This window comes from Saccoglossus kowalevskii, chromosome 1 (genome assembly GCF_978046115.1).
Source record: "Saccoglossus kowalevskii chromosome 1, keSacKowa6.1, whole genome shotgun sequence".
NCBI lineage: Eukaryota > Metazoa > Hemichordata > Enteropneusta > Harrimaniidae > Saccoglossus > Saccoglossus kowalevskii.
Window position 1 is genome coordinate 38,510,388 of NC_140641.1, and position 16,716 is coordinate 38,527,103.

A 16,716-nucleotide genomic window follows, 5' to 3' on the forward strand; every position below is an offset into this window, starting at 1 on the left:
ATTCAACATACATAAAGTTCTCTCAATCGTAGTAGTCCATGTGATGTACACCTAATATGCCAAACATGTTGCTGAACGATTTTGCCAATGAAAACAAGCCGGTTGGCGATCCACTCCACTAAAAAAAAAACTAGCAATATGTTTTCGGCTGTTGCCATGGTAGGACATGAACGTGAAGCTAACGTCGGTTTATAACTAAAACCGGGCACCGTATACAAAGTTCGCAAAAAAACATTCAGTCCTTAGAAGTCATTTTATTTTATTGCTAGGACGTTTGCTGTTGTTAGGGATTGGTCAGTTACTTCGGCCTGGGGGTGGATCAGTAGGGGGGTTTACCCTGTTTTTGATTTTGCGAATGGGGGGTCACCCTGTTTTCCACAATTCACACACGCGCTTATGCATATATTTTTTTAAATTTTATTTCAGAACAATAGATTAAAAAGTTAATCGTACAAATGTGTTCTTAATAATAACTATTACCCATAATGCCTATAAATTTGTTGATGCAAAAAATGTTATAGGCTAAATATTTTGGGGTTGAAGTTGACAAATAACTAACAGATTATGCAATGCGGCAGAGCCCCGTGCAATTATACAGTTAAGTTTTGAACACATCCCAAGTCCATGTGATATCAGATTATTTTATTTAAATTCTGAAGTCACCATTGTATAAGATATTTACTGGATTTATCCAATTGTAGCTGGAGACGGAAAAACACAGCAATTAGTACAAAGAGCAGTGACAGTTTTTGTTCAGCAAATCAAAAAAGTTAAATGGATTCATGTATATAAATTAATAGTTTTTTTATTTTTTTAACTTTTAAATATGCATATTTTGCTCTGTAAAATACCAAAATCCAACACAAATTTATACAAAAATCAAAGTGTCCTTTGTTTTCATAAGCACAGACTGTGCTTCAGGTGTAAAGCTTTCCTGGTCTATAAGATATGAAAGATATATTAAATCCAAATTAGTTTTCAAACCGCCTAGATTCAAATCCTCTTCTCCTATCTTATAAGGGCGTTTATCAAGTGAGTACTCCACAGCTTTGTTTTTATTTACTATCTTTAGCAGCATAGATTTCCCTACTTCCTGCAGCCTTTTCTGTAGTCGTTTTTGGCTTTATGCTTCCCCTCCCCTCCTAAGGTGACTGGTCTATTAAATGCAAACACTAAAAATTACGGCAAACCACGATATTTTCAATGCACATCATACATTTTGTAATCATGTCAGAGCCAAAACTGTTAATGTTTCTTTGTTTTTCTGGGGGGGGGGGTCAGCATGTTTTAAAATATAATGTTAGGGGGTCGCCCACTTTTTTTTGTTGATAGGGGTGGGTCAACTGAGATTTACAGCTGACAAAATGGAATCTGCCGACCCCCCCCCCAGGCCAGAGTAACTGAACAATCCCTTAAATTTATTAATTCCAACCGATAGTATTTTCTAGATTTCTGGCAGCATTTACAGTTCATTCAAAGTTCAAAGTTGCGTCGGGATTACGTTGATACAGTGTCGGCGTCGGTGATCTCTTACCGGTGTGCAACGTAGCCAAAATAAAAGGCATGAATACAAGATTAGTGGGAGGTAATAAATTTGGTGTCGAAAGTATTCAAAAAACAGTTTTGGGCTGTTGCCATGGTAGCTGTGGACCAGGATTGTTTTGCCAATTAGTGACGGTACGACCTGCCTGTCAATTATAAACAAAATTAGCCAAGCCAAAAAAAATCTCAGTAAATTGTTGCCCACACTCAAGCGGATTAGAATGAGCTACGTCCATGCTTTTTAATCATAGAAATGTAGGGTGTGATACATTTGGCGTGAAGGTATTAAACAATTCAGTTGTTGGCTGTTTCCATGGAAACGGTGGTCAGAATTTGTTTTCAGATTTTACCAATAGTAACTTTGTGCCCACACTCAAGCTGAGCAAAATGAGCTATGTCTGAGGTGTTGTATCCAAAATTTGTAGGAGATACATTTCCTGATAACTAGGGTGAAGGTGTGACCTACCTGCTAAGTTTGAGCGAAATCGGCCAAGCCAAACAAATCACAGAAGAATTAATACGTGAAAACACTAGAAATCACACACACACACAGATACACAAAATTAAAGTGATTTTAAGGGCAATCCAAGTGGAGCGAATCGCCAATACCATGTTCATTTGCATATTGACCGTGAAAATACCAAAAACATCATTGCATGGGTGATATGCAAATTAGTTTTAGTCAAAATACGTTACTGCTTAGAAGTACCATTACTGTTGTTCAAATTTCATTTCACTCGGCAAATATATTCATGTACCCAAACGTAAAGTATCGTACTTCTAAATATTGCTTATTTCTGCTATGTTTCGAAAAACGCTACTCTTGAACGGACTACTTTATTCGCTCTCAGACCTCATTTGCATATGGGGTGTGGAAGTACCGATTTTGATTTCAGGAACGAATCAAAATAAACTGCAGTATATATGTAATAATGTGGAATACTTCCTTTCACTGTGAACATTTTTCCGCTAAAATAAATTCCAGTGAAAATGCCATTTCCCTCATACTCTATTGAGACTTGACACAGCACAGTGAAAATTTGATTCACACCGTATGCTTGAAAACTTTTCATCGAAAATAAATTAAGTGAAATTCTGTGTGATTTCATGAGAGTTGAAAATGAAAAAATTATATGACGCCCAACCCTACCACTCCATACACAATGTAACCACACCTCAAAAACATCCTGTCACCAGTGTATTCTATTTGAATTCAGGAGAAATTTAAATAAACAAATTATATGACAACGAACTTAATTATAATTTCTACCTCTAGTTCAGCACTGATTAAATAAACTACCTCGTCTTTATGCCAACTTGAATTGAAGTTATTCAATGCCTACACCAGTGACTTCAAAATCTATGTTTCAATTCCAGGAATTTCACTTGCTATTAATTGTATGGGAGTGCCAGTCTTTTATTTTCTATTGTAATGTCAATTTCTTGTGATTACTCGGAAAATGAAGCTGTAACCACAGACCACAGTGCTGCAACTAAATCCTGGTATAAGCACCGGTTAGGCAGTCTTGAACTATGCATGTGAAGCCAGCTGAGAGGTATATCCAATCCTATAGATTTCTCATTGTTTGGTAACTATTTGCTGCAAATGCAACAAAAATCAATATAAAAATATTACCCACACAGCATTCTACAGGTTACTTGTTCATCATATTGAAATCTAAAGTGCTCTTGTCAGTTACGTTCTATGTCATTGCTGTTATCGAAACAGATGCGAAAATGAACCTATTTAACGTAGAAGCTTGCTCATATTTATTGAGAAGTTGGCCGTAAACCGCATGACAATCTTCATCGGTTTGTTATGTAACATGAAAACGGGTTGACGACCCCACATTGTTTAGGTCAATATCTCAACATGTACCATATAAGTACAATATATTTGAAAATGGTAAACACAATCTAGGTATTTCATTTAAAAGTACGATTCTACCTTAAAGTTGCATCCCCGCTTTGTATTATATGCAGAACACCCCTCCCCCCCAATGATTGTCGTGATTGCCATACACATTTGTAAAACTATTTGTTTGGCTACAAATCATGAAATATTGGATGGAGTACTGATGCTAGCCGCCGACACTTAAGATCCTGATAGCCAAATCTACCATAATTGTATTTGTTGTATTCACTGCACGTTAAATTATTTTAGGAGGTTTTTCTGAATTCGATTGGATTATGTTTCTCATAAACTGTACAAAATCCAGCCTCCTTATCATACTTTACAGGTCAGTGAGATGTTTTCTACAGGTCATACAAATGTATAATGCAAATATCTTGCAATCCGCTCACATTAGTCTGTATACAGGAAGAGGAAATACAATCAGTCGATTAGCGCAAATTAGTCGAGGAAGTACATTAAAATTTCGTTTTATATAAATCCGGAGGTGGCATCAATACAGTTAAATGTTAGTATATGGTCAGAATATCTAACAGACGTTGGAATTTCCCAGTGTTTACAGTTGAGGGGGCTGTGCACTTGATTGGTACTCTATGGGCATTATAAGAAAATGTTTTATTTCCTCAAAAAACGTTTGTTCTTGAAACCCTTCGAGTATGTTAACAACAACAACAACAACTTCGATTGAAGTCCCCAAATTCAATTAAACACGTGGAGTTGTTACCTGTTGTGTAAATGAAGAATTGCTTCCTTGCAAAAAGTCGCCAGTAGAGTGGTTAGCAACGGCACTCAATTAATCTGAAAATCTAGGGTATTGGATGTTGCTGCAAATACAAATATATCTCTTTTTGAAGATATCTACCTCTCGAGGTATATTACAAAATCAGTTCTATACATATTGTAGAATAATATGAGCATGGGTAACGTTTGAAAAAAACAATTTTAACATCTTAAGATTGAAACATCAATGCATACAATAGATATTTCATCAGCAATATACTAAGAATAGTGTCCGAAATACATTTTAGAGTTTAAGGGAAAATACATCAAATGATGGAATGTTAATAATCAACGCACATGCGTAGTAGTGTTTATTACTACTTTGGTATGTATCGCAAACGTAACGTTTTTAAGTTTATGATAAATTCTAATCGGATTTGGTCTACGGTATGGAGTGTCCAACAATAAAATTTAGACTTTCCGTTTTCGACATTGTGAAATTCTTTCGTTTTTTGGGAGAAAAAATCCTTGAAAAACTAATTTTGACAACATAATTCAGACATTTATAATTACTGATTATGAAAGAAAATTAAAGAAAAAAAGATAATTTGCTATACTCTCTATATTTTCGTCTTTTATTTGTCTTGAATTATGACTGAAAGAAGCTGAATAAAATTACAAACTATGCAGTGTGTTCAACAACTCATGTATGAACAATAACTTTAATAAATATGATTTTACTTGGTAAAAATACTGTATTTTTCTTCATAAAAAACAATTTCACAATGTCGAAAACGGAATGTCTTTATCGACAGGTTGAAATTATTTAGCGTAAATCTCAAAAACATAATCTTCATTGATAGATTGAAATTATGATAAAAATTGTCATTATTCGAGTGAAAAATATATGAATCACACTATTATTCAGGGAATAAATAAGTAATAACAAAATAACAAATGTGATATAAAAAACGAAATTTCACACATCTGCTGTGTCTCAAGTCCCCTGTATATATATAACAAACAAACAAACATCCATAAACTTATACTGCGTCACTGTCTTTGATCTCAAAATATGGCAAGGCCTTATAACGCGCGCGCACTCACATGACATGGAAACGTAATATAGTGAACACCGCCCACAGCGACGAGATTGGTAATGCGTGGTAAGGGATAAACCATTTGAAAAGTCATGAGGGTGGTTGGAAGAGTTGAGCAGTGCATTTTTTCTCAGTGTCTAATCTCTACATTTTCTTGATTGTGACCATGTTCGCCAGCCAAGGACCATTTATTCGGCCGAAGTTTCAACATTAACCCTTGACAGATTTCTCCACGATTTACTGTATGTCGCACGCCCGCAAACGATTATAAGATTCACTTCGGCTCATTTGCATCACCCAATCAGAACTCACGAAAGAAACAACACATTTCTTGGTAAAATTAAAATGGCGGAATCAAATAAACGTATTGCTAGCTTTTTCTCTGAACGAGCTTAATGATCACTAAAATAAAGCGCTTAGTGATGTATCTGAGGAAAATGACGTGTTTGTTGCAAACACAGTCCCTGGACTGTGTTGCATCGAGGACCGAATCGGGAAAGTCGATATGTTATCAGTTTTGTCAGTTTACTAAAACACAGTTTGCACAAATATTTAGACATTCCATCGCCCTCATTCACTTGCCCACAAACAATTTTCAACGTTGGAATAAGAATTTCAAATTTCATAATTTCAAATTGACGACCCTAAGTCGAATCACATAAAATTATATATCAATTCTAAAATCAATAAATTTGATTAGCGATGACATTTACTGTTTTATTTATTGTCGTTATTATCGCTGTATAACGATACAGTTTTGTCAGTTTACTAAAACACAGTTTGCACAAATATTTAGACATTCCATCGCCCTCATTCACTTGCCCACAAACAATTTTCAACGTTGGAATAAGAATTTCAAATTTCATAATTTCAAATTGACGACACTAAGTCGAATCACATAAAATTATATATCAATTCTAAAATCAATAAATTTGATTAGCGATGACATCTACTGTTTTATTTATTGTCGTTATTATCGCTGTATAACCACGATCTGTTTACGAATACGTCCTACATGAAACATTGTAGTTCGATGTCTCACGTTGACACAAGTGTGTTTGTTTTTTAAATTACTTCAACATCAAACAAATTGTCAGGAAAACTGTTTTCATTACACTTGAAAACACGTTTCACCTGAAACTAAGACACTTACAAATCCTCAACTTGTAATAAATCTTCGGCAAATGACATCACTCCCATGTGGCTCGAAACACCAAACCGTGGTTGAGTAGCCAAACCCGCTAAATGCCGCCTAAATTTCAGATTTTTCTTCTAGACACAATAAATCTATGGCATATGACAACGCTCCGCTGTTAATTGGACTATCAAAACACGGTTGAGTAGCCAACCCAACCAAAAGCCACAGTTCATCACGACCGCAAACACTTTTCATCTGAAAGTAAGACTTTTTTATGACTTTTTGTTTATTCAAACATATAATAAATCTTGCACATGACAACACTCCGATGTGATTTGTTCTATCAAACTACGGTGGAGTAGCCAACCTCTGCTGAAGTTTACTAAAGAAAGTTCGATTGCACAAGTATGGCAAGGTCAAGTAATGTACATTACGGTGATTAAATTGGTAAAAGTATTGTGTTGTTGTCTACATCGACGAAGTAAATCAAAAGCCCCAGTTCTACTCACGGCCAAGTTTAAATTATGACTTTGTGTGTTTGTATTGCTGGTGACAACATAAACGCATAAATGACCCATAAATAAATCAATGACCTCGAAAAACACAAAAAAACGCACTTTGTGAGTTTAAAATGTTTAACATTTGAGATGGTTTATTCAAACAGCGTTTTAATTACCGCGACAAACACTTCCAAATAGTGAAACACAACTATATACTATATATCGATTGAAGAGTGACTTTAATTAAAATTGCATACAGTAATACTTTCTCAGACAGAGTGCAGGCATTTCATTCATAAATTACATACAGTAATACTTTCTCAGACAGAGTGCAGGCAATTCATTCATAAATTACATACAGTAATACTTTCTCAGACAGAGTGCAGGCATTTCATTCATAAATTACATACAGTAATACTTTCTCAGACAGAGTGCAGGCAATTCATTCATAAATTGCATACAGTAATACTTTCTCAGACAGAGTGCAGGCATTTCATTCATAAATTGCATTAACTCACTTATAAGTCGGTAATCATTGAACGAATTTTGACTCAAAAACTATCAGCTGGATTGTGAAAATCTGCTGACTTTGATGTTTCGATTGTTAAATTGGGCATTCAATTATAGGTTTGTATGTCACCCCGTCTCAGTACTATACAGCAACACTCAATAATCTATAGTTCAATGGACGATGGGAAAGTATAATAGACCAAAACATACACACACAAATGTACACGCATTTTGCAAACATTGAATGCCTTGGATTTCGAGGATTGTTAGCATGTTTAGCATGAATGTTTTTTACTTACTTATTGATAGCAAGTAGATTGGACTTACAGGACTGTGTGTCGGGAGGTGATAGAAGCATACATTCATATGAACCGTACGAGACGCGGAAAGTGGGCGTGGCAGTCGAGTTTAGAAATACATACATTTAGAAATTTACAGATTAACTACTGGAGTAGTTTTGTGGTATGTAGACTTATATGGATATGAATATCTACCGTTTTTCATATTGTTTTAAGCCAAAATGACGTGGTGAAATGTCATGCAACGTATTCTATTTATGATAATGATTTGAAAAAAGCTTAATAAATGCTGTCTAAAATGTAGTGCGTTCTTTGTATATTCATAGCATCGTGAAACTGTATTTCGTTTGTATTTATTTAGTGCAACAAAAGTCTTTAGAGCTAAGATATAGGGACAATCACGCAGTAAATAATATTAAATATAATAAAGTTAACATTGGCGTATTCTCCTAGATACACGGTACGGGGTGACCTGTCATTATAATGGCACTGAGAGTGATTTAAATGTACCGTACCAAAAGACGTATTGTCCACGGTTTACAGTACGATCTGTGGAACAATACGAGGCTGCTATATATAAAGAACACATCGCACAGGTGGATGTACAGTGTTCTGCCATCAACCAAAGCCATCACATCTCAACACCCATCTCAACACAGTCATGACTTCCAAGGACAGTAAGATGAAGCCTGGTAAGTATTCTTTCATAGATCTGTCAGAGAAAAAATTTAATCACACTTTCCATGTTAACATTCCATGTTATATAGGGTTGCTGGTACTTCACATACAACCATTGACCATTTGGTAACTAATATCACGGATCATTTCTTTGAATGTGGTAGTATACACTCTGATATCACTGATCGTTTCTCCATTTTTGTCATAATTAAGACCCATGTTTCCAGATAAGATAAAACCCTGTATAAATAAAATTTTGATAATTAACAATGTTGACGTTTTTTGGCTGACTTGGGCAACGTTTCCTGGCAAAAGGTGTGATTGTTTCGACCTAAATATGGCATATACACAATTTTATGACATCTTCTCGAAAGTCTCATCAGAACATCTCAAGTTGAAGAAAGTCCCAAAGAGGAGTTCAGCTCGTAAGCCTTAGTTAACCAAAGGGCTCAATAAATTACTAAAATGAAAAGGGACCCCCCCAAATCATCAACATTTAAATAATTATAAATCGTACAGGAAGTTATTTACCAAGCTGCTCAAGTCAGGCAAAAAATGCGTTACTCAAGTAAATTTTCACTTTACGCCAATACCAATAACAAATTGGAAAGTTATTAACGAAATCCTAAACAAATGTAAGATAGTTCCAATCCTTTAAATTCAGCAGATGACCTGTGGTGCTGATATTGGTGAGGAATTTAATGAATTCTTCACCATTGTTGGCCCTAACCTCCCATCTAATATAACTAATGCTGGTGATTTTAGAAACTATCTTAACAATAATCAAATTAATTCTTTGTTTGTCGCCCTGTTTAATTGAAATCACTGAATTGGACTGAAATAAATCTGCTGGTCAGGACCAAATCCACCTCGAAATAATTGTATTATTGCTCGCCCCTTGCCCACATTATGAATTATTCACTAGCCAATGTGTTTTCCATTCCCCACTGAAAATAGCTAAAATTTTCAAAAATTATTCCCCAAACCGAGGCCAGTAATTATCGTCCGATTTCAATTCTTAAAGCTCTTAGTAAGGTGTTTGAATCTGTTGTTAATAAATAAACAATTCATTAACTTCCTTGATAAATATGACATACTTTCAGACTAACAGTTTGGTTTTCGGAGAAAACATAGCACCAATTAATTTAATTTAATTTAATAATTTAATTTAATTTAATTTAATTTAATTTAATTACAATGTATTATTATATCTCAACTGTCATTATTGACAAATAATTTTGCTATTTATTGGTCAAACGCTTTTCCCCTCTGCAGTTTATGTTATGTAATCAGTGCCTTCATGTACATATTATTTATTTATTGATTTATATTATCACTTGCTTGTTTGTTAACTATGAAATGGGTTACAGGCCCGACTATTTCAGTGATCCCCACCACAAAATGCTTCTTTTTTCCTTCTGGTGAAATTAATTAATTAATTTATTCCTTCATTCACTCCTTCCTTCCTTCCTTCATTCATTCATTCATTCCTTTTTTCATTCATTCATTTATTCATTCATTCATTCATATATATAATATATCGATAATCGCTCAAGCTATGTGATGTTTAAAATCATAAACACGCAATAACGACTTGCGATTAACGACTTACATCACGACAAACCCACGAAAATGTCAAATAAATGCACAAAGTATTTCCATTCATTCGAACCGAATGTATTGTAAAGCTTACAGGTAGCAACTTCAATTACCAATATTTCAGCAAGAACTGGTAGTTGCCGTACCCCCGCAATTAACAGCCTCTTTTAAAACTTCGGCCGAAGCGCGTAACATTTTTAAAATCCCTATCACTGTTCATGGGACAGTCACAGCTTTAGGTTTTACTTTAATTTACACAGTTATGGGTAAACACAACATTTTACTCTCTCGTGCTAGCTCTTCAGTGACGATAAAATGACAACCCATCGGGCCATTCACTTGTATCTATGGTAACGGTCATTTAATATCACATTTATCTACTTATGTAATAATACTATTATTGCATTTATCATCTCCTTCTTTCAGGTAAATTTGACTACATCATTGTTGGTGCCGGCCCAGCTGGACTTCAAATGGGCTACTTTTTGATGAAAAAGAAGCGTAGTTACATTATCTTGGAAAATAAAGACATACCAGGATCGTTTTTCAGAAAACATCCAGTTCATCGTACTCTGATATCGCTCAATAAAAGGTTCAACCCATTCCCAGAACCGGAATACAACATGCGACATGACTGGAACTCGTTGCTAAGCGATGATCCCGAACTCCGCTTTACTAAGTACTCTAAAGAGCTGTTCCCACACGCCGATGATATAGTTCGCTACATGAATGATTATGCCACTAAGCTTGACCTGAATATTTGTTACAACACTCGAGTAGAGAAGATAAAAAGGCTGGAAAGTGGACCAAATTCTAGTGAAAATTTCTCTCTGCGCACGACCAAGGGCGAGTATCGATGCAAAGTTCTGTTGATGGCGACCGGTGCCCGCTCTGAACGAATTCCCGATCATATCAAAGGCAAAGAGCTCATGGAGACGTACTCTACACACGACGTCAACCCCGAGAAATACAACGGGAAATCCGTATTTATTCTTGGTAATGGCAACAGTGCTTTCGAAGCTGCTAACAACCTTGCTGGGTCAGCTAGTTTGATACATATATTTGGAGATCGGAAGTTAAAGCATGCTTGGGACACTCACTTTGTAGGTAAGTAAATAGGATGTTTCAGGCTGCAGATAATTCAGCATTTATCACATACTACATGGTAATGTGATGTTCAGTCGACATTCTTGTACACTAAGCACCACCCATATTCAATATTCCATATTTGGTGAACACCCCAGATGTTATGCCATACTTTATTCAATATTTTATATTTACTAATTCGACATTATATTATGCACACATAATCAATCATAGTATTTCGTGTCTGCTCTTAATTCGACATTCCATATATGACATGGCTTTAATACATGTATCTGATGCACAGTTCTAACTTTCTTCGACAGGTGACCTTAGAGCTGTTAACGATACTATACTTGACATGTACCAGTTGAAATCTCTGCACGTTTACCAGGCACTAGACTTATTATCTGTGGAGAAAACAGACAAAGGTTTTGTCCTTACTTGTGACGACATTGTTCCTCACTGGAAAGAAAGACAAGGCCATGTGCAGTTTGAATTACCTCCATATGATCACGTGATCTGTTGTACCGGATTCAATTATATTGATTTGTCAATATTTGACGACAATTGCAAACCAGGTAAATGATAAATAATATCGAGGAGGTGCTTGCTAGAAGTCAAATTGCAGATACATAAAAGATAATACAGTGAATATCGAATTCATATCTTAAGAATCCAGTTCGGCGTTTGTCCTATATACTCTATACGGTTTATGAGAACACAGGCATAAATTAATGAAGTACAATCCATATGTGTTAAATACTACATTATGTCGATATCTCCACAAATTAACCATCCAACACACTGTAATATATGTCAGTACAACGTTGTTTAGTAACAAGTCTTTTCACAATGGGCTTTTATATTCGATATACTTTATTTTCGCTGGAATTAATTTTCGCTGAAAAGACTTTTTGGGCGTTTTGTGTGGAATTTATTTTCACTGACTTTTGATGAGTTGAATGTGAAGTATAGGAAAAAAAGTATATTCGCTGGATTTTATTTTCACGGAATCATCCCTTCAGTGAAAATGGCGAAAATAAATTCGAAAGCAATTCTGTGTTAAAATAACTCTTCATGTGTGTGTTTTTTTTCATATAGATACCAAGAAGAACGGCAAGTTTCCATCTTTGTCTAATATATGGGAATCTAGCATCCCCAATATGTTTTATATGGGCACAACAATGCAGTGCAACGACAGGAAAGCTGCATCCGGGTTTATTCATGGTTTCCGATACAACATACGTACATTGCATAGCTTACTTGAAGAACGTTACGAAGATCTCCCATACCCACGTGACCTTCTTCCGATTGAAATTGAAACGCTCGCGGACAAGATCGTGGGTAAATATAATACATACCTATAACGTTCGTGTAGAAAACTCCGTGCGAGCAAAGAGAATTGAGCAGATTGCTAATCAAATTTGTTCGTTTTTCAGAACGTGTAAGCGTTGGCGATGGTATATATCAGATGAACAACGCTCTGTGTCACGTGTTAGCTATACCCGATTTCGCTGACGACATGAAGGGAGAAGTTAAAGCAGAATTTTATCAAGATTTCCCTAAACCATATGCACTTGAAGCAATTGAAAATGGGAGGTTCTCAAAATACAAGCACGTGTTCCTTATTGTACTGGCGTATGGATTTGAAGAGTAAGTGACATTATTGTGAATATAATCAGAAGTTGATGAAATGACGAATAATCATTGGACGATACAATGAAATGATATAAGGCAGATACATTAGACAGTTCATTGGCCATTATTGGGCGGGATCTAACGTGTTCATTACTAAAATGAAACTCGAAAATCTACAATTCCGACGCATCAAAAATTTTTGCCGAATAAAACAAGACTAAATAAAAGCCGAATAAAATGTGGGACTCAACGTCACTCAACCAATACCTATTTTAAAAGATGTTTAACAAACATAGGCGTGGATATGCTACCCCTTTCTATTTGAATTGAAAATGGGAGGTTCGTAAAATGCAAGACCTATGTCCTCTAAGGAGGGTGTTAAAAAGCGCTAGCCTGGGTGCTCAATCTCTTTCAATATTTCTATATTTGGATTATTTTACACGTGTTGTATACGTCGTTATGAGTCCCACATCGACGACCACCACCCTTTAAATATTACTATTGTTTGGCTCGCCTCTATTGTTCTAACCATAGTCCTTTGAGGTATTTAACGGCCTATTTGGGGCTTTTACTAAAACCACGCCACAAATAGGCCGTTAACTGCCGTTAGCGTCTTTGTGCTCGTACTTTAAAGCGGGGGAGTCATCACCTACGCATGCGTCAGATGGCCATAGCGTATCATTGTTTACAAAAAAGCGTCTACCCATGACCCTTTGCGTTTTTAGTGTGTGTTGTTATCGTCCCTTAGGACTCAATCTCCGCGCGTGCGCAGGTGACGACCCTCCCGCTTTAACTATCAGTAATCAGTGTTTTTACTGCTAAACTAAACCTCACCGAGAGATTTCAGGTTAGTATCATTACTCCAGATACTATATATGACACATACTCTACACTGTTTATTACTAGTTTTGGAGACGCCGGCAAATACGCCATGGAATTCGTACACTTTCCTGACCTAGCTACTGGTGATTGTCAAGCATTCCTGCATCCCGTGATTACCTATTACAAGGATGGTCAAGAAATTGATAAACTGAGATTACCCGAGTCTTTGGTACTGAGATTCGACATACCTTTGGTGAGGAACCAAAACCCTGTTGTAGGACAAAACAGGATGAAAAATTACATCAACAAACACGTAAGTACAGTGTCAGTCTGAACTCTACTTCTTTATTTGCCCTAGGGGTCCGACTTGTTGAAATACCTGGAACCCATGTCTGTGAAAGGGGTTTTCAAAATGACCCTAAACACATTTTAAAAGGTCAAAATTTCGTTCCCTTTTCACTGTTAGAAAGCTAAAATTCATATCCTAAATGCGTTGAGTGTTTTAAAATCTATTTACCTTGAACTCGCGCCTGATCTCGCGATATTTGAGCTTTCTAACCCTTCAGTGTAAGCACGGGTTGGTCATATGCCCGTCATATGCCGTGATCGCCCGTGATGGAGGGTCGTTAACCAGGGGGCCGGACGTTTTCCACGTTTTTGCGATCATTGAATTCCATAAAGCAATAAAAAAAACGATAATCTCATTTAAAAAATAACCACCCTTATCACGTTGGCTGTACCGGAAAAGACATCCTTTTTGTCTATTTTGACTGATTAATGGTAACCCTAAACGCGTAACCAGTTCATTCTTAAAGTCAGACCCCCGGGTTATTTGCATCCGGTTGTTAATTATGTTGATACAGTTTATAAGTAGTTTTTGCATTTTCATCCTACATTACAAATGAAGATATATAGATATTAAATTTATAGATAAAATTCTTTTGCGTCATCATTATCAAGACATAGAAAACATATATTTTCAATACTACTGCAAAACAGCGTGAACATTCGCGTAACCCTTACAGCTCGTATTCGTCGTACATGGCGATCGACTTTACGAACAACTGTACAATATCGGGTGTTATCTTACAGTGTATATATTGTCATGAATTTGTTTTTGCGTATCTGTTAACCGACTTAATTAGTTGATTACGAGCGAATTGATGTGTTATGTCTGTCATCGTTAAGGTCTATTTGAAGTTTTGGACGGAACTTGGCTCAGTGATTTGGAACTAATTACCAGATAACCACCGCTTTTTAGACTACTCATTCTGACAGTTTACATCCATAGTTATTAATGTAGTGAACGATTAATCAAAAGATATGACGTATTCAGTACTTAGTGTGATTGGCTTTATGATTGAAGACCCTAGAGTCTTTTTACTGTTTTGTAATTGGTTAGAGTTTTGAAAATGAATAAAGAGAGTTTGAGTTGGTCTTGGCGAATACTCCACGATAGACGCAGTAGAGAGAGAGCAGTCTGAGAGTCCGAGAGAGTCCAGGGGCGAGCCTTGAGGCAGTCCAGTCTTGGGCTAGTCTTGGGTCAGCCTTGCGAGAGTCTTGGGGATTTTTTCCCCAGGGCGCTGTGTCTTATAGAGTGCTCGATTGACCGACTAAGACGAGAGCTGAAACGTATTTCGTTGTGTGTGTCTTATTTGACTGTAAAGTATAAGTGACTTTCCCGATCCCGTACCTCAAGGGGACGAGATAGAGAGACGAGGCGAGATTCCCCCCTGACAAGTGTGGAGAACCCCAGAGAGAAGAGATTTACCCCTGATAATATCACGTATTTTCTATTTCAGTTGACTTTACAGCCCGGTAAGCATTTCTACGATAAATTCTTCATGGAGAAGATGTCCGAACGAGTGACTCCTTTCACAAGTGAAGAGATAAATAGAATACCAAACCTGAAAGTATACAAAGGATGCATTCCATTCAGTATTGACTTCATGTCGGCATCCTAGACCTAGCTTGCACATCAACTTTTTTACTTCAAGTGTCAGAGTAACAATATTAGCCAGATTGTAACGTCAATATGATACGCATTAATTTCATATTCGACGATTTTACGCAAATCTTGAACTAATTACTTAGGCATATTAAAATGAGGTAATAGGAATGCCAAGACCCATGTAACTAATAATAATAATATTTTTATTGCATTAGTCTCAGGTTCATACGCAACGTGAAAACACACAAAACAGTATTTGATCTCAGTTTTGAAAGTACAACGTGCTAGTCTGACGTTTTTAGAGGACGTCTACTTTCTTTTAAAACTTAAAAGTACGTTTTTCATACTTGTTCGGTAATATTGAATTTTGATCTGTTTTAGTTCAGTCATGATGAGCTTTTATTCCAATTACTTAACGCAATATTCCCCATAGTCCAAGTGACAAGAGAATATATGCTGTATTAATATACATATACGTGTTATATAGAGATAGATTATTCAAAATGATTTTTATATACAATGTATGTTTTATGCTAAACATCGTAATACAATGGAAAGTAGTAGTATAATCGTCGATATACCAATTATAATAAACACTGCGTTATGTTTCGTAATAACTTTATATAACGATATTGCACTATACATTGTTCTTAGATAATGTCGTTACCACAAGAAGGACATGTGTAACTACTGTAATTGGTCGATTATCTGCAAAATAATGTATATGGTTAATGTGATATTAAACTATGATGGTGACACAAAGACAATCTGGGTCCGAGTCAATTGTATATTACATCAGTTAAGGTAGCAACAATCGTGAAACGTGGTAAATATCAGTGATTCAGACATTCTCTGATACTGTGTAAAAACATTTACAGTTCCGTATTCAGTTTATTTTAAGCTTTCTCTACGCGATTCTTGGTCAATGCGCCAACATTATCTAGCGGCGCAGGCTGTAAAAGCGCTCCATACACTTTATCTTTATATTTGACACAAACTTTTTTCCAATAATGCAATACGGAAGTGAAATTCTAGGTCATTTTGAAAATGTTAATTTGTTTGCTTCACATGTCTATACACCTTTATTACGAAATATACAATCATTTTTGTTTAATATAAACATATCTAAGATTTTTTCAGACTTTGCAAACATAGCCTGAAATGAGATAATTGATATGCAAATTAGATACCTAATATGCACGGACATGGCCCTAAACCGAT

At 35.9% G+C, this 16,716-nt stretch overlaps 1 protein-coding gene across 1 annotated transcript; it reads left to right on the forward strand.

Moving 5' to 3' along the window:
* The first annotated feature begins 8,334 nt into the window (after positions 1-8,334).
* Positions 8,335-15,788, forward strand: LOC100371104 (FAD-dependent oxidoreductase domain-containing protein 2-like). The gene is made up of 7 exons (XM_006815626.2): positions 8,335-8,413; positions 10,425-11,105; positions 11,408-11,662; positions 12,186-12,428; positions 12,524-12,737; positions 13,629-13,857; positions 15,347-15,788. Exons 1-7 carry the CDS (start codon positions 8,383-8,385, stop codon positions 15,506-15,508), a joined length of 1,815 nt encoding a protein of 604 aa, XP_006815689.1. The 5' UTR covers positions 8,335-8,382; the 3' UTR covers positions 15,509-15,788.
* Positions 15,789-16,716: the final 928 nt, after the last annotated feature.

Excerpts from the sequence above, each read along its gene's own strand:
- LOC100371104 (XM_006815626.2), top strand. The coding sequence starts at position 8,383 with ATGACTTCCAAGGACAGTAAGATGAAGCCTG. Across the intron at positions 8,414-10,424 it reads GGACAGTAAGATGAAGCCTG|GTAAATTTGACTACATCATT; the intron begins GTAAGTATTCTT and ends TCCTTCTTTCAG. Across the intron at positions 11,663-12,185 it reads TGACGACAATTGCAAACCAG|ATACCAAGAAGAACGGCAAG; the intron begins GTAAATGATAAA and ends TTTTTCATATAG.